Source organism: Phyllobates terribilis, unplaced genomic scaffold (assembly GCF_046119375.1).
Source record: "Phyllobates terribilis strain yellow unplaced genomic scaffold, ASM4611937v1 Scaffold_1__5_contigs__length_1240528914, whole genome shotgun sequence".
Classification (NCBI taxonomy): Eukaryota; Metazoa; Chordata; class Amphibia; order Anura; family Dendrobatidae; genus Phyllobates; species Phyllobates terribilis.
The window spans coordinates 73,047,818-73,066,637 of NW_027362761.1; the positions used below are offsets into that span (position 1 = coordinate 73,047,818).

At 40.1% G+C, this 18,820-nt stretch overlaps 1 protein-coding gene across 3 annotated transcripts in view; it reads right to left on the reverse strand.

The window, feature by feature from the left end:
* Positions 1 to 1,682: 1,682 nt before the first annotated feature.
* Positions 1,683 to 18,820, reverse strand: part of TMOD1 (tropomodulin 1) — an 89,146-nt gene continuing 72,008 nt past the window's right edge. Inside the window, exons 9-11 of one of the 3 annotated variants that reach the window (XM_073664551.1) lie at positions 14,348 to 14,492; positions 11,099 to 11,157; positions 1,683 to 6,044 (exon numbers count right to left, since the gene is read on the reverse strand). In XM_073664551.1, the coding sequence (XP_073520652.1) occupies positions 6,042 to 6,044; positions 11,099 to 11,157; positions 14,348 to 14,492 (207 nt within the window). In that variant the 3' untranslated portion in view covers positions 1,683 to 6,041. Of the gene's footprint in view, positions 6,045 to 11,092; positions 11,158 to 14,347; positions 14,493 to 18,820 lie in introns of all 3 variants that reach the window. The other 2 variants (XM_073664534.1, XM_073664542.1) reach the window with 2 other exon arrangements.

The following is an 18,820-nucleotide window of genomic DNA, read 5'->3' on the forward strand; positions in this document are numbered from 1 at the left end:
TGACACGCTGTGTCATTTGGAAGGCCAGAAGTGAAACAACATCCGGCAGATGTGGTATCACATATGCACCAGTTATGACGTTGAATATCTGACACCTGTGGAGGTATTTATTTAAAGCTGGTCATGACACACAGTTATTTATGGCACACCAAGGAAGCCCATGCGAAACGCGCGTTGGGGCTGTAAGCACAGCTGGTCCACACAGGTTGATATAGATAAGAGGGTCCTTTTTATGGATCAAGACCATTAGCTGACCTTTTGGGTTTACATACCCTAAGTCTCCGTGATTGTGGGGACTATTATTATGGTTATAAGTGAAAGCTGTGCTGGATGAACTTTTCATCTGATTTGATTTATTTGCATGCTATGTTTTGTTACATCATTTATGCACTAGCACTTTATATACCAGCTTATACCAGTCCTTATGATGATATAGACTTCTTTCATAATCATAGATTAGTACATACTTAATAATATGTCTTGCACTTTGGTCTGGTTTTGTCTCATAATATGACATTTTTAATATCATTTACGCACTAGCACTTTATGAGTTTGTGTATATAGAGGTTACATATTACCCTTGCCTATCATTTATATGTGGATCAGCAGCTGCAAACACCTGAGTCTCTGTTGTAGATTTTTTGTTCTTTATGTATATAATCTCACGCCTGTTTTGTGTACAATACAATAAACTCATGCCTTAGAAAAGATACATAAAAATCAGAGAATGCAGTGTAAGACAGAAATTGGCACTCCGATAGGTGATGATGAATCGATAGTTTCATTTTTGCAATCCAAAGTTATTTATCAAGTGACAATTCTGTCTTATAATCTGGACCTTCTTTATAAAAACTGTATTTCAACAGTGCATGGCTGAATGAATAAAAGATAAATCAAGTGTGATTATCTTTTATTCATGCTCCCATTATTTGTCCTAGATTATAATGAAGTACACATTTGCATGCTTTCAACGATGGAATGCTTAAATACCCCTATGTGTTTTCCTTTGGTGGTAATCGTACAATATTGCATGAAACATACATCATGCAATCATACAATATGACAATAATATTGTATATGTCTATACTTTTCGTATGCAATTTTTCCTCTGTTTTACCTCTGTACTTTGAATTATTACAGAATGTCTGAAAAGGTCTAGGTTATAAGACAAAGCATTACTTGTGAGTTTCTTTCGGGTTGCAAAAATAAAACTACCGATTCACCATGTTAAATCGCTATGTTAAAATTACTTGCTGTTCATATCTTCAGTCTTTTTCAGCTTCTGTTGATGGCTTCAGGCTTCGAAAGCTGCAAAGTGGTTAAAAGAAGTGACCTGATAATTCTTCAGGTGTCTTCTGCTTGAAAGTCGCTTACTATTTTATACAGCCTACAAAATTAAATTTAAAAAAAAAAGAAAAATAGGCCGGTGGTAAGGCTGCCATGCTTCCATAAAAAGCACCAGTATACAAAAAAGAAGTGTCAGAAATAACACCACCAGCGCTTTCCTGAAGCATCTTCCGCTTAACATTCCCAATAGGTTACGGCAAAGTCTAAAAGATGTCATGTGTGCATGCCCTTAGTGGGCCAAGTTCTTTCTTACATATAGGATATGCATTGTCTTACAGATACTTTAAAATGTATTTTTCTTTCTATCTAATCAGTAATGTAAAAGATGACCGAAACTATACAGGCATATGATTTATTGTATACTCAAAGGATATTGAGGCTTTGGTACAGGTAAATTGTTAAACACAGCACACAACATCTTCATTTTTACAAATGGCAAAGACACGCACGGTTTCTCTGATTTGCCATGCACTGTAAAACATGAAGGAGAATAATTATTACTGGTGCAAGAAAAAGTGAAGTTTTTACTACAATTTCTTTTAATAAAGGCCTCCAGACCATGGCTAGGAGTTGAATAGAGCAGCAGCTATACCTGAATATAGCAGAGTGTTGCAATGCGCTTAAATATCTTCGTCAGAGTAATAGACTTAAGTGAAGTAGCAGGGCGCTTGTGCGACCTGCTCCTCCATTTAACCCCACCTGGTTGTGGTCTTCAGGCTAGATTCTGGCATCACCCATTCTAGCAATTGATGGGGTTTGAGCAACCCACACTGATCTAACAGGTATCACCTATCCAGTGGATGGGTGATAGGTTGCTTGGGTTGAAATATCTCTTTAACTATAATTGCCCGGTGGGTGAAATGTTAAGTGGGTAGTCTGGTCTTGTGGTGAAAGCTGAAGTCATTTTATGTGACTGCAGACTTCTGAATCCTTACAGTATGTGCACTGTACGCTGTCAGGATTCTCAGGTGTTGCTGGTGATAGTAGTCGGGTACGTATCGGCAAGGATGCAATTTGCATACTTCCTGCCACAATCCAACTAGACGTGTTCGGCCTCATTCAATTCACTAGTTTGAAAGAGGCCAGGCACATCGAGTCAGCAAGCGAATGCATGAATGCAAAATGCATACTTTCCATCATTCGACCGCCTGTTCTTATCAGCAGCACCTGAGAATTCTGAAAGCATGCAATGAGCACACTGTAAGGATTCAGAATAGTGAATACGCTGTAAGAAGTCTGAAGTCTGCAATGACACAGAGTGACTGCAGACTTTCACCACAAGACTGGACCACCCCTTAAAGAACTGAGAATCTTAACATCAATAAACTGATGGTACTCATCAGCAATATTGTCACAAGTAGGATTTCGATATTAAACCCTGTAATCATGTTTTCTACTATTTCATATATTCTAGTATACATTACAAACAATGGTTGAATCAGACCTGTATGCAAAGAGAAGCTTCACAAAAATAAATGTATGGCAGATGAAAATACTTAGCAGTAATAAGGCATTGCTTAGCAATGATATTCTTCATTCTTGGATGTAGCAATTATTAAATACTTTTTGACTTGAAAATCTGATTTTGTTCGTAGTTAGCACATAAAAGGGAGACATCAACAAGTTGTAACCAAAAATACTGCATATAGAAACAGCACAATGGCTGGCAATACTGGCTTGTGACTTTGATATCAACCATATTGATAATTGTATAGATCCATGTTGTTTATGGGACAACCCGTTTAATGCTTTAATTGCTTTGAGATTGCTGCCATCTTGTGGTACTGCGGTATATTGATGAATGGCAGCCTATATATCAGTAAGTGGAACCCTCAGCAGTCATCCTTTAAAGGAACCTGTCTGTAGGATAAGCCCTCCTAAGCCATCTATATGGGCATGTAGGTCATAGGAAGCTGAATAAAATAATGCATTGTTATCTGCAATCTGATGTCTTATTCCAGAGATATCCATGTTTTTCCTATATGTAAATGAGCTGTTCAGGACTATGAGCCGGACACTGATCTGCATGAGAATCTGTCTTCAGAGATTATTTTTAATAAAAGGAGGTGTTACCAGTGTGCGTCATGTAACTAACTCAGAACAGGACAACTGAACTTTGTCTCATTGCAAACACATTTGCTGCAACTCTCACAACTCTACTATATTGCAACAATATTACAGCTCTGTCTGCCTGTGAGATGGAAGCTGGGAGGAACCTGCATATGTGTCAGGTATAATCACACACCGCTGTGCAGGGAGATCAGGAGAGCAGAGAGCGGCCATCACACATCACACTGGTAATGCCTCCTTTCATTTAAAATAATCTCTGGAGGCAGATTCTCATGCAGACCAGTGCCTGGTCCATAGTCCTAAAGAGCTTATTTACATATAAGATAAAAAACGTGGATTTCTCTAGAATAAGACATTGGATCACATATATTAATATATCATTTTATGCCTACATAGACGGCTTAGTAGGGATGATCATACTGACATAGTCCCCTTAAGAGATACTACAGTGAGACATATATTTCGCAATATAGGATTAAAAGGTGCAATTACATGATATTGTTGACATATTAATACCTCCAGGGAGCAAGCGGACACTCATGTGCTGTAAAATGTGCTGCCATGATCAGACAACTTTTTCACTCCTACAGCACAGCTTTAATGAGTTACTGTTTCTTGTAGCTCAGGGATTTCTTATAACTGGCACAGCAAAAGCTTTCAATAATGCAGCAACATCCTAAAAGGCTCCATTTTTCTTAACATAAATATTGTGTGCTATGTGTTTTATGTGAAAATGTGAGTCCGTAAGATGATAACGGTAAAGCTGTGATTCTTTCATGGCTACTGTAGACTTAAAGAAGCTCTCTAATGAAGTTTTTTTACTAAAACAAAGTGTATATGTGTATGTAGTGTGAGTGTGTAATTATACTCTTCTACTGCTGCCTTCCCCGCTATCCAGCGCTGTTCTGCTACTCTGACCCGTAGAAGCGAAGCTAGGAGCGAAACTGCCGTCGTCCTCCAGGTGTACCACTCTTTTCCCCACTTCACGTTTTAGTGTGATTGAATAAATGTGAATATTTTTATAGACCCGTGAGTGCTATCTTTTTCTTCCTTATTTGATACTGATCTGCTCCTCTTCTCAGTGACATCACCGTTCTTCAGACTCTCCAGGTCACTCTATGCACTATATGTGAGCCGGACGTCTCTCTTACAATGTAACCTACGTAGCCTTGATCTGACGCTCCATAGGCTTACATTGCAAAAGCCACTTCCGGTTCACGCAGAGTGCAGTGTGACCCCGAGGGTCTGAAGAGAAATGACATCACTGAGAAGAAGAGCAGAACAGCGCTGGATACCGGAGAAGGCAGCGATACGCGAGTATATTATCACACATTACAGTACATATACACTGATTTTGTAAAAAAGAAAAAAAAACTTCACTCGAGTGCTTCTTTAATGGTCAGTGATAGAGTGATAACAATTATACTAATGGATTTACAGGAGTGTGTGCATACATATACATTTATAGAACTTTATACCACGTAAAATATAATTTTTTATGCGTGGTATAATCAAGTGTCAATTTGGATTTTTTTTCTAAAAATGTGGAATGTGGGAAAGTGAGTTTGAGTTGGGCGATATTTCTATAAAAAGATAAAGTTTGTGTAAAGAAATCATATTTTTACAACTAGCACAAACTGAAAAATGCCCTGAATTATCAATCAAAAAAAGAATGTGGTTTCCTGTAATCTGATGTAGGTTAGAGGGAATCTGTCAGGCGATTCATGCTGCCCAACCTGCAGTGAGCATGTATCACAGTCTGGGTTAACAACCGCAACCATATAATTTAATTACAGGAAAAATACTTTAAAAATCTAGCCGTGGACCATAGCTGGAGGTGAGACTAGTCCAGCTGTGCTTCCAGCTGGCTCTTCCCAGCACCATTGCAGATGATTGACAAGTCTCTCCCTTGCATGTTCATAGGGAGAGACCTGTCAATTTCCTCTAGTTGTGCTGCGAAGAGCTGGCCAGGGACGGTATCAGACTAGTCTGGTCTCTGGCCATGGCCCTGGCTAGATCTTTAAGTTATATTTTCTCAGAAACGCTTCATAAAATAATATACCTGGTTCCAATCGTACAGCCAAGCTGCAATTCATGCTGCCCATAGTTTGGGCAACATGAATCGCCTGACAGGTTCCCTTTAATACAGCTGTTTATTATAATTTTTGTGGTTTTCTGTTAGTGATACTCAATGTATTTTCTGTATTTGTATAATTAGTAGAGGTTATTCACTGCTTAGTCATACAATATCATGTACTGAACTGTATTTATGTGAATAACCAATGTAATGATCCCAAATATGCAAGAAACACTAGTAGCAAAATAGGTTTAACAATATCAGGTTGGTCTGCAGCTAAGAATCTCCAGAAGTTTTGGTTGTTGTGTGTTTCTTCTCCTTGGTGACGTCATATTGCAGTATTTGGGTGCATAAAGTCTGGCATTGTGGAGTACTGAGGTATGAAATACAGATGTTGGGCTTTCACTCTGGTATAAGCATTCTGCACCCTGGCACAAACTCTCAATGAAAAGGTCCTGCTGTGTGGTGCTCTCTTCACCTTCGTTTCACACCCCGCTTCGGCATTTTGGAAATATTGGGCCATCCAGGTCGGCCAGCCTTCTCTTCCTCACTGTTAAGGAAATTAGAAATATTATTGACAGTAATATTTTTTTCTATAAATTTTATAGACTTATTCTCTTCATCCAACATTGTGTACCACTTAAATACTCTGTCTCCCACTTCCCTTTTTATTTTAAAGGATTTGTAATATAATATATATATATATATATATATATATATATATACATACACACTACTCAAAAAAATAAAGGGAACACTGAAATAACACATCCTAGATCTGAATGAATGAAATATTCTCATTGAATACTTTGTTCTGTACAAAGTTGAATGTGCTAACAACAAAATCACACAAAAGTCATCAATGGAAATCAAATGTATTAACCAATGGAGGCCTGGATTTGGAGTCACCCCCAAAATTAAAGTGGAAAAACACACTACAGGCTGATCCAACTTTGATGTAATGTCCTTAAAACAAGTCAAAATGAGTCTCAGTATTGTGCGTGGCCTCCACTTGCCTGCATGGCCTTCTTACAATGCCTGGGCATGCTCCTGATGAGGTTGCGGATGGTCCCCTGTGGGATCTCCTCCCAGACCTGGACTAAAGCATCCGCCAACTCCTGGACAGTCTGTGGTGCAACGTAACGTTGGTGGATGGAGTGAGACATGATGTCCCAGATGTGCTCAATCGGATTCAGGTCTGGGGAACGAGCGGGCCAGTCCATAGCTTCAATGCCTTCATCTTGCAGGAACTGCTGACACACTCCAGCCACATGAGGTCTGGCATTGTCCTTCATTAGGAGGAACCCAGGGCCAACCGCACCAGCATATGGTCTCACAAGGGGTCTGAGGATCTCATCTCGGTACCTAATGGCAGTCAGGTTACATCTGGTGAGCACATGGAGCGCAGTGCGGCCCTCCAAAGAAATGCCACCCCACACCATTACTGACCCACTGCCAAACCGGTCATGCTGAAGGATGTTGCAGGCAGCAGATTGCTCTCCATGGCGTCTCCAGACTCTGTCACGTCTGTCACATGTGCTCAGTGTGAACCTGCTTTCATCTGTGAAGAGCACAGGGCTCCAGTGGCGACTTTGCCAATCCTGGTGTTCTGTGGCAAGTGCCAAGCGTCCTGCACGGTGTTGGGCTGTGAGCACAACCCCCATCTGTGGACGTCAGTCCCTCATACCACCCTCATGGAGTCGGTTTCTAACCATTTGTGCAGACACAGGCACATTTGTGGCCTGCTGGAGGTCATTTTGCAGGGCTCTGGCAGTGCTCCTCCTGTTCCTCCTTGCACAAAGGCGGAGGTAGCGGTCCTGCTGCTGGGTTGTTGCCCTCCTACGGCCCCCTCCACGTCTCCTGATGTACTGGCCTGTCTCCTGGTAGCGCCTCCAGCCTCTGGACACTATGCAGACAGACACAGCAAACCTTCTTGCCACAGCTCGCATTGATGTGCCATCCTGGATGAGCTGCACTACCTGAGCAACTTCTGTGGGTTGTAGAGTCCGTCTCATGCTACCACAAGTGTGAAAGCACAACCAACATTCAAAAGTGACCAAAACATCAGCCAGAAAGCATTGGTACCGAGATGTGGTCTGTGGTCCCCACCTGCAGAACTACTCCTTTATTGAGGGTGTCTTGATAATTGCCAATAATTTCCATCTATTGTCTATTCCATTTGCACAACAGCATGTGAAATTGATTGTCAATCAGTGTTGCTTCCTAAGTGGACAGTTTGATTTCACAGAAGTTTGATTCACTTGGAGTTATATTCTGTTGTTTAAGTGTTCCCTTTATTTTTTTGAGCAGTATGTATGTGTATATATATATATATATAATATACACAGTGCCTACAAGTAGTATTCAACCCCCTGCAGATTTAGCTGGTTGACACATGCGGAATTAACTTGGCACTGTGACATTTGTAGATCAGCCTGGAAGTGGAAAATGCACTGCAGCAATTTTTTATTTTTTTTTAAACGTAAAAAGTTAATTCAGAGTGTCATTTATTATTCAACCCCTCAAACCACAAGAATTCTGTTTGGTACCCCTAAAGTATTAAGAAGTAGTTCAGGCACCAAGAATAATGAGCTTCACATGTGTGGATTAAAGATCTCTTTTGCCAGCCTTTTCTGACTATTTAAGACCCTCCCCAAACTTGTGAACAGCACTCAGACATGGTCAACATGGGAAAGACAAAGGAGCATTCCAAGGCCATCAGAGACAAGATCGTGGAGGGTCACAAGGCTGGCAAGGGGTACAAAACCCTTTCCAAGGAGTTGGGCCTACCTGTCTCCACTGTTGGGAGCATCATCCGTAAGTGGAAGGCTTATGGAACTACTGTTAGCCTTCCACGGCCTGGACAGCCTTTGAAAGTGTCCTCCCGTGCCGAGGCCAGGCTTATCCGAAGAGTCAAGGCTAACCCAAGGATAACAAGGAAGGAGCTCCGGGAAGATCTCATGGCAGTGGGGACATTGGTTTCAGTCAATACCATAAGTAACGTACTCCACCGCAATGGTCTCCGTTCCAGACGAGCCCGTAAGGTACCTTTACTTTCAAAGCGTCATGTCAAGGCTCGTCTACAGTTTGCTCATGATCACTTGGAGGACTCTGAGACAGACTGGTTCAAGGTTCTATGGTCTGATGAGACCAAGATCGAGATCTTTGGTGCCAACCACACACGTGACGTTTGGAGACTGGATGGCACTGCATACGACCCCAAGAATACCATCCCTACAGTCAAGCATGGTGGTGGCAGCATCATGCTGTGGGGCTATTTCTCTGCCAAGGGGCCTGGCCATCTGGTCCGCATCCATGGGAAGATGGATAGCACGGCCTACCTGGAGATTTTGGCCAAGAACCTCCGCTCCTCCATCAAGGATCTTAAGATGGGTCGTAATTTCATCTTCCAACAAGACAACGACCCAAAGCACACAGCCAAGAAAACCAAGGCCTGGTTCAAGAGGGAAAAAGTCAAGGTGTTGGAGTGGCCTAGTAAGTCTCCTGACCTTAACCCAATTGAAAACTTGTGGAAGGAGCTCAAGAATAAAGTCCACATGAGACACCCAAAGAACCTAGATAACTTGGAGAAGATCTGCATGGAGGAGTGGGCCAAGATAACTCCACAGACCTGTGCCGGCCTGATCAGGTCTTATAAAAGACGATTATTAGCTGTAATTGCAAACAAGGGTTATTCCACAAAATATTAAACATAGGGGTTGTATAATAATTGACCCACACTTTTATGTTTAAAATTTAATAAAATTCAACTGAGCAACATAACTTTTTGGTTTGTAAGATTTATGCTTCTGTTCATAAAACCTACTCTCGTTTGCAGTTTGAAGGCTCTAACTTATTTGCATCTTATCAAACCAGCTAAATCTGCAGGGGGTTGAATACTACTTGTAGGCACTGTATATATATATGCGCTAAAAAGCAATTCCTAAACCATTATCTACTGATTTATGACCAATGTTTAACTTTGCAATCAGAGGACAGATTCTAACAACCTTTGACTGAGAAATGTAAATTATACATCATGTTAGTTAGATATACGGTATTTAGATATTGACTTCCCCATTTTCTGAATACAATCTTCCTGATTTAGTATCATGTCCCTTTAGTTCTAGTAGCTCATGGTTAAAACAAAACTAAGACTTTGTGTAAAAAAATATATGTATATTAAAAAATTCAGTACTGCAGTTCTGTACAAAGCAAAGTGAGCACTTGTTCGATCTTTTAATAGAGCAGGAGTAGTAAAAGTAATGGCTGTTTCAGATGTCCATGATAATCGGTCTGATGTCGGATCACAATGCATGGATTGGCTGCCCATCTCCTGACCCGAACGTGACAGCTTCATAGAAATATATGAAGCCATCACGATCGGGTCAGGAGATGTGCGGCCAATCCATGCATTGTGATCCGACATCAGACCGATTATCATGGACATCTGAAATAGCCCTTATTCCTTTTTAAACCAATTCTGGCTTTGGCTCTAAAAGATGCATAAAAAACCTCGAGATTTCTAGAAATCTCACCTTGCTACTTTAATATGCTGCAGATTGTTCACCTTGAAATCCATGTCATGTTCACATGTCATATACGTGACATGTGAACATGACCTTAACTACATTTCCATCAGATTTAGAAAAAGTCACAAGGAGCAAGGAAAATAGACAGTTGAAAAGGCCCACTTCAACAGCGGTGTACTTCAGCACTGCTGGCATGAACTACTGTTCTCATCCTGCCATATACCATGTGCCCAGCAATCTAGGCACATGCAGGGAGGAGAGAGGACAGAGATAGTTAAAGAATTACTACCTTGCTCCCCTATGCTGGCATCTATCAAAAAGTGATAAGAAGATATTTTTCTATTAAGGTGATGACCTCCAATCCATAGAACCTGCCAATCCATCAATGATCAATCAATGATGGATTGGCAGGTTCTATGGATTGGAGGTCACCACCGTAATAAAAAATATCTTCTTCTTATCACTTTTCCAAAATTTGGACAAAGCTTTTAAACAAGTGAAAGTTTATTTTAGTGATGGAGAAACGAGATAATGAATTGTAACCTATCAAGTAAAATTTTGCCAATCAGAGAAGGAGAATAAGTTTGGTATTTCTGCTCAGTTTATTCTTCATAGTTTCTCCAGATTTTGGGTAAGCATATAAAAATATACAAAAATATAGAAAAAATTAATGTGGTGCATTTTTTTTTAGTTTTTACCTAAAATCAAAAATGTATTTATTTTTCCTTGTTTATGGAGTTTTGGAAAAAGTGGTAGAGTTAAAACACTACTACTTATGGCGAAGTCTGTAAGGGGCAGAGCTAATTTATCATCGGACCTGTTTAAATACGTAAACATACAATGTCAATTGTCATTTCACATCACTGAGAATAATGTAATATTAATAAGGTAAAGAATATAGCCAAAGCAATCAAGTTCTGAGTAGAGAAAAAAGCATTGTGGTGAAATGAAGAAAGCAAGGTGAGAGTACTGCGGTAAAGAGTCGAAGGGTGGCAGACAAGAGCACTGCCTGTGGCATAGAAAATGAAGAAATGGCAAGAGAAATGTATAGAGATTGTATCTATACTTATACATCCTCCAGGTCCAGAGCTGAAAAGTTAGGCCACGGCTCATCAGATCTATGTATACGAGCTGTAAACAAGAAGCACATCACTGATCTCATTGTCATATATACGGACATGATGAAAAATATGCAATGCACACGTTCTAAATGAAATTTGATTCTTTATTCTATTTTTTACACAAGTGTCTATTGCTATAGTCACCAAGGGTCTAAAGGCAGATAAAGATAATGTTTATTTAAATGAACACAAAAGTTAATTTTATTCACTAGATCTTGGAATGAAAATAAAGTACACAATAGGAAATGATTAAAAATAAAATGTTCCTGTGCTGAGATGATCTTATAAATGTGTTCCTGCTGTGTACTGTGTAATGGCTGTGTCTGACTGTACAGGAACATGGTCTGATCATACCACATCTCCTGGGCAGGGGAGGAAGCAAAAGAGTATACAGACAGTACAGCAGGGGGTCACAGCTCATTCTGTGAGGTAAAACATTCTTCTGTTTTTAAGCAATGTTTTACCTCAAAGAAATAATCAGCTGTGACCCCCTGCTGTAATGTCTGTATACTCTTTTGTTTCCTCCCCTGCCCAGGAGATGTGGTATGATCAGACCATGTTCCTGTACGGTCAGACACAGCCATTACACAGTACACAGCAGGGACACACTTATAAGATTATCTCAGCACAGGAACATTTGTTTTAATCACATCCAATTGTGGAACTTATTTTTATTCCAAGATCTAGTGAATGAACTTATGTTCGTCAGAAAAACCCTTTAAGGGTACATCTGTAAAAGTGCAGATTTTTAACCCCTTCGCGATCTTGGGATTTTCCGTTTTTTGCATTTTCGTTTTATGCTCCCATTGTTCCCAGAGCCATAGCGTTTTTATTTTTTGGTCAATATGGCCATGTGAGGGCTTATTTTTTGCAGGACAAGTTGTACTTTTCAACGTCATTACTAGTTTTACCATATCATGTACTGGAAAACAGGAAAAAAATTCCAAGTGCGGTGAAATTGCAAAAAAATGCAATTCCACAGTTATTTTATTTTTTTTTTCTTTCCACGTTCACTGTATGCTAACACTGACCTGCCATTATTATTCTCCAGGTCATTATGAGTTCGTAGACACCAAACATGTACAGGTTCTTTTTTATTTAAGTGTTGAAAAAAAAATCCAAAGTTTGCTAAAAAAAATAAATAAAATGGCACCATTTTCCGAGACCCGTAGCGTCTCCATTTTTCGGGATCTAGGGCTGGGTGAGAGCTTATTTTTTGCACGCCAAGCTGACGTTTTTATTGATACCATTTTGGGGTAGATCCGATGTTTTGATCGCCCGTTATTGCATTTTATTGCAATGTTGCGGCAACCAAAAAAACGTAATTCTGGCGTTTGGAATTTTTTTCTCGTTACACCATTTACCGATCGGATTAATTATTTTTTATATTGATAGATCGGGCGTTTCTGAACGCGGTGATACCAAATATGTGTATGTGGGGTTTATTTTTTATTATTTTATTTTGAATGGGGCAAAAGGGGGGTGATTTAAACTTTTATATTTTTTTATTTTTTTTATATTTTTAAAAACTTTTTTTTTTTTAAACTTTTGTATGCTTCAATAGTCTCCATAGGAGACTAGAAGCAGCAACTGTCTGATCGCCTCTGCTATATAGAGGTGATCAGCAGATCACCTCTATGTAGCAGAAATGCTCCTGTACTATAAGCGCCGACCACTAGGTGGCGCTCATAGTAATCTTTACATGACAACCACTGGAGTCTGCTGCAGACCCCAGGGTTGCCATGACCACCCATCGGTGACCCACGATCACATGACGGGGTCACCGATGGGCGGGGCTAATGCCACGCTTCCAGCGTAGAGATGTTAAATGCTGCTGTCAGAGATTGACATCGGCATTTAACATGTTAACAGCCGCGGGTGGATCACGATTCCACCCGCGGCTGTTGCGGGCACATGTCAGCTGTAAGAATCAGCTGACATGTGCCCGGTTCAGTGCGGGCTCACCGCCGGTGACTTGACTGAACCGGGGGTGATGGCCCCGGGGCATACTAATACGCCCCAGGCCAGTAAGTTAACCAGCTATAGAGTAAAAAAAAAAACAAAAACAGATTTTTATAGTGCCTGACTGCCAAATTTACTAAGAAGGAGAATTGTGGGTGTGCTGCACTGCTGGTGAAGAATTCACAGGATTCAATGAATAGAAATAGTATAGATTGCAGTTTATTCCGAATGCGTTTCTACGTCGAACGGACCTCTTCCTCAGGGGACCCAAAACAAAGATCGTTACATCCGCACTAGCCCACCAAACAGTATAATGGCCCCCACACAGTATGATGGACACCACACAAACCTTCACACTGTATAGTTGCTTGCATACAGTATAATGGCCCCCCACATAACCCTCCAAATATTATAATGGCCCCACATAGCTTTCCATATAGTATAATGCGCCTCCATAATTCTCCATATAGTATAATGCACCCCCCCAGAGTGCCTTGTTAGTCTTGAGATTTCATTGTACCCTGCACAGATTTGGGACTGCTATGCCAGATGCATAGCAGCCCCAAAACATAACCAAGCTTATTCCATGTTTCACAATAGGCACAATGTTTTTTTTTGCTTGCTTCATTTTTGCATCTGTGAACATTGAGCTGATATGAATTACCAAAAAGCTCCAGTTTTGTCTTATGTGTCCAATGGATTTTACCAGAAGCTTTGTGGCTTGTCAAAATGCATTTTGGCAAATTTCAATCTCACTGTTTCTTTAATTTTTTTCAACAGTGGTTTCCTCCTCGATCTTCTTCCATGAAGTCCACAAGTGAGCTCCATAGGCTTACATTATATAAGAGACTTCTGGCTCACACATAGACCATAACAGTAATACAAATAGTCTAACGAGCGGTGATGTCACTCTCAAGAGGACCGAAACAGCGCTAGATACCGGAAAAGGCGGCCGCGTACACATATACACTGATTTATAAAAAAAAGTATTTAGGAGTGCTTCTTTAAATCTTGTTATTACTATCTTTCATAAATGCAGGCTGCATAAATGAAGTAACCAACTTGTGGCAAGCACTACAATTAACTTGATATTCTAAAAGACTTTGAGTAACAGGTGGCATCAAAACCTCCAAGTAAACAATAGGTCTCTATTTCAGTGGAAAGCAAAAACATTCTCAATGTTACAATCATGTTGCAAATGTCAGATATATTACCCAGTATCCATATTATCATCTTACCGAGATCATTATTGTTCATCATGGCAGTAGATGCTCGCAATCTCGGTCCTTGCTGGGTGAAATGATAACCAAATTTGAGGAGTGTTGAATTTTTTTCTAGCATACTTGCAATTTCCATTTCCACTTTATTACCAAGTGGTTGACTCTAGAGGAAATTATGAAAGTAAATAATTAGTAGAGTGTGGGAAACCAGTGGTGTAATACTATCTTTTCTACAACTGCTATTTTGTTACTGAGACTTTGGCCGCGTTCACACGTTCAGTATTTGATCAGTATTTGTAAGAGAAAACCAGGAGTGGGTGATAAATACAGAAGTGGTGATGTGTTTCTACTATACTTTTCCTGTGATTGTTCCACTCCTGGTTTTGGCTTACAAATACTGAGGTAAAATACTGACCGTGTGAATCTGGCCTAAGATGCTAAATCTGGTAGAGATGACTGAGCAGAATCTCTGTAAAAGTAAAATGTAACTTCACCCCAAAATACTGAAGTTTTGCTTCAGGTAGGAAAAGAAAAAATCCTTAGGGTTTGTTCCCATGTGTGGAAACGCAGCGTTTTTTCTGCATGTGTCTGTACCAAAATGAGCAATAGCAAGCTGCACTGCTTCTTGATAGATGCTTTATGAATTTTTGCTGCAGATTTGTTGGAGCATTTCTTTATTGCATTGTTCAGCAGCGGCTCTAACCCCTTCCCAATGCGGCTATTTTCCATTTTTCCTCTCTTTCTTCCAAATGCTATAACTTTTTTATTTTTCTGTATGGTCATAAAAGGGCTTGTTTTTTTGTGGGACAAGTTGTACTTTTGAATGACATCATCTTTTTTACCCTGTACTGGAAAACAGGGAAAAAAAGTGCAGCGAAATTTTGAGACGTTGCAAATGTTTTTTGGGTTTTGTTTTTACGGTGTTCGTTATGCTGTAGAAATTACCAACCAAGCAATATGATTTTCCAGGTCAGTATGATTACGGAGATAACAAACTTGCATAGATTTTTTTTTTAGTGGTGAAAAAAAATCAGAAATTTGTAAAACAAAATTCACTTGCGTCACCATTTTCAGAGACCTGTAATGTTTTCATTCAACATTCAATGGAGCTTTATGAGGGATTGTTTTTTTGTGTGACAAGAAGACATTTTTATTCATACCACTTTGGGGTACATACGAAGTTTAGATTGCTTTTTATTGCATTTTGTTTGCAGTGGCCAAAAAACGGACATTCTGGGGTTTCGATTTTATTTCTCTTTAACAATCAGGTTAATTAACTTTATATTTTAATAGATCGGATCTTTAAGGGACATGGAGATACCACATATGTGTATTTTTCATATTTATTTTTAATGTGGGAAAGGGAGGGGTAGTTCAAACTATTTTTTTCAGATTTTTTAAAAAACATCTTTTTTTTTAATATTCAATGTATTTGTTAATCCCCTTTGGGGACTTGGACCTTTGGTTGTCCTATCACTTGTACTATACACAGCAATTCTACAGTACTGCTGTGTATAGAAAAAAAAATCTGTCTTTTATGAGAGCCGGATGGAGTACCGTCATGATAGGCAAGTGGTCTTCAGTAAACCCATGGCTGTCATGGGAAGTGATTGGTGCCCCACAGTCGGAGGCACCGGTAGGCAGTTATAACAGCGCACCCTCAGGCGTTGCTCTGTGAATGCTGCTTTCACAGATGGATAGTGGCATTTAATAGGTTAACAGCCACAGGCAGAACACCACTCCACTAGCAGCTGTTAGAGGTACATGATGGTTGAATAACACAGTTATCATCTGCCAGGAAAGATGCAGGCTCAGCCACTGAACCAGCATCAAGGACAGTGAGCCAACATTGAACCCTGGTAAGGGGTTAAGGGAATCTGTCAGCAGGATTTCACACCACAAACTATTTATATGTGCATGTAGCTCTTTCAAAGACAAGTCCAGCAATACCTTTACATGGCCAGTGTGTTCCTCATTACTGAGAAATTAGAGTTTGGATTGATGTGTAAATTAGATCTAAAGGCTGCCACGGGAGGTTGTGAGTTCTCCTTCAATGGAAGTCTTCAAACAGAGGATGGACAGACATCTGTCTGAGATGGTTTAGTGAATCCTGCATTGAACACGACGACCCTGGAAGTCCCTTCCAACTCTAACATTCTATGATTCTATGATAAAGTCTCTGCCACTACAGCTCTATTCTCTGTCCAATGCTGTCTCCTCCTGATTTACTAACATGTCCTTTGCCTGAAGACACGTACCATAAAGGCTGTAAGTCAACAAGTAATCAGTGCTGGATGGGGAATAGGGTTTTAGTGACAGAGGCTTCAGATCTACAGTCTCATTAGCATATCAATTCAAACACTGATTTCTCAGTAGAGAAGGAATGGACAGGCCATGTAAAGGTATTGCTGGACTTGTCTTTCAAAGAGCTAAAGTGCTGGCCAAAAGTATTGGCACCCCTGCAATTCTGCCAGATAATACTCAGTTTCTTCCTGAAAATGATTGCAATCACAAATTCTTTGGTATTATTCTCTTCATTTAATTTGTCTTCAATGAAAAAAACACAAAAAGAATTGTCCTAAAGCCAAATTGGATATAATTCCACACCAAACCTAAAAGAGGGGGGTGGACAAAAGTATTGGCACCCTTTGAAAAATCATGTGATGCTTCTCTAATTCGTGTAATTAACAGCACCTGTAACTTACCTGTGGCACCTAACAGGTGTTGGCAATAACTAAATCACACTTGCAGCCAGTTAACATGGATTAAAGTTGACTCAACCTCTGTCCTGTGTCCTTGTGTGACCACATTGAGCATGGAGAAAAGAAAGAAGACCAAAGAACTGTCTGAGGACTTGAGAAACCAAATTGTGAGGAAGCATGAGCAATCTCAAGGCTCAAGTCCATCTCCAAAGACCTGAATGTTCCTGTGTCTTCCGTGCGCAGTGTCATCAAGAAGTTTAAAGCCCATGGCACTGTGGCTAACCTCCCTAGATGTGGACGGAAAATAAAAATTGACGAGAGATTTCAACGCAAGATTGTGCGGATGGTGGATAAAGAACCTCGACTAACATCCAAACAAGTTCAAGCTGCCCTGCAGTCCGAGGGTGCAACAGTGTCAACCCATACTATCCGTCGGCGTCTGAATGAAAAGGGACTGTATGGTAGGATACCCAGGAAGACCCCACTTCTTACCCCGAGACATAAAAAAGCCAGGCTGGAGTTTGCCAAAACTTACCTGAGAAAGCCTAAAACGTTTTGGAAGAATGTTCTCTGGTCAGATGAGACAAAAGTAGAGCTTTTTGTGAAAAAGCATCAACATAGAGTGTACAGGAAAAAAAAAGAGGCATTCAAAGAAAAGAACACGGTCCCTACAGTCAAACATGGCGGAGGTTCCCTGATGTTTTGGGGTTGCTTTGCTGCCTCTGGCACTGGACTGCTTGACCGTGTGCATGGCATTATGAAGTCTGAAGACTACCAACAAATTTTGCAGCATAATGTAGGGCCCAGTATGAGAAAGCGGGTTCTCCCTCAGAGGTCATGGGTCTTCCAGCAGGACAATGACCCAAAACACACTTCCAAAAGCACTATAAAATGGTTTGAGAGAAAGCACTGGAGACTTCTAAGGTGGCCAGCAATGAGTCCAGACCTGAATCCCATAGAACACCTGTGGAGAGATCTCAAAATGGCAGTTTGGAGAAGGCACCCTTCAAATATCAGGGACCTGGAGCAGTTTGCCAAAGAAGAATGGTCTACAATTCCAGCAGAGCATTGTAAGAAACTCATTGATGGTTACCGGAAGCGGTTGTTCGCAGTTATTTTGGCTAAAGGTTGTGCAACCAAGTATTAGGCTGAGGGTGCCAATACTTTTGTCCGGCCCTTTTTTGGAGTTTTGTGTGAAATGATCAATGATTTGATTTTTGCTTCATTCTCTTTTGTGTTTTTTCCTTGCAAGCAAATTAAATGAAGATAATAATACCAAAGAATTTGTGATTGCAATCATTTTCAGGAAGAAACTGAGTATTATCTGACAGAATTGCAGGGGTGCCAATACTTTTGGCCACCACTGTATATGCACATCTAAATAGTTTGGGGTTGAAATCCTGCTGACAGATTCCCATTAAACACCAGTAAACATGAGTTTTCAAGAAATCACATCCACTTTGCTTTAGGCTTCACCGCTTTCCTAACTAAATCAGTTTATTGTTGGTTGTTCCAGAGGTTAGACAGTGAACAATATGGGGAAAACCTTTTAATGGTTAACTGGTTTCTTGCATTATAAATTATAGAATAAGAATTTGGAAGTCAAAAATTCACCTGTTCTGCAATTACTTAAATACAATCTGTGTCCCATATAACAAATAGGAAGCTAAAAAATATTTGTCTATTTGCCCTTCTAAAAGGTGGAAGACACCTTATTCATATATATGAAAGCTGGAAACTCTCCAATCTCTCAAAAAGCTGATTGTAGAATGATTTGGACTAATGAGCA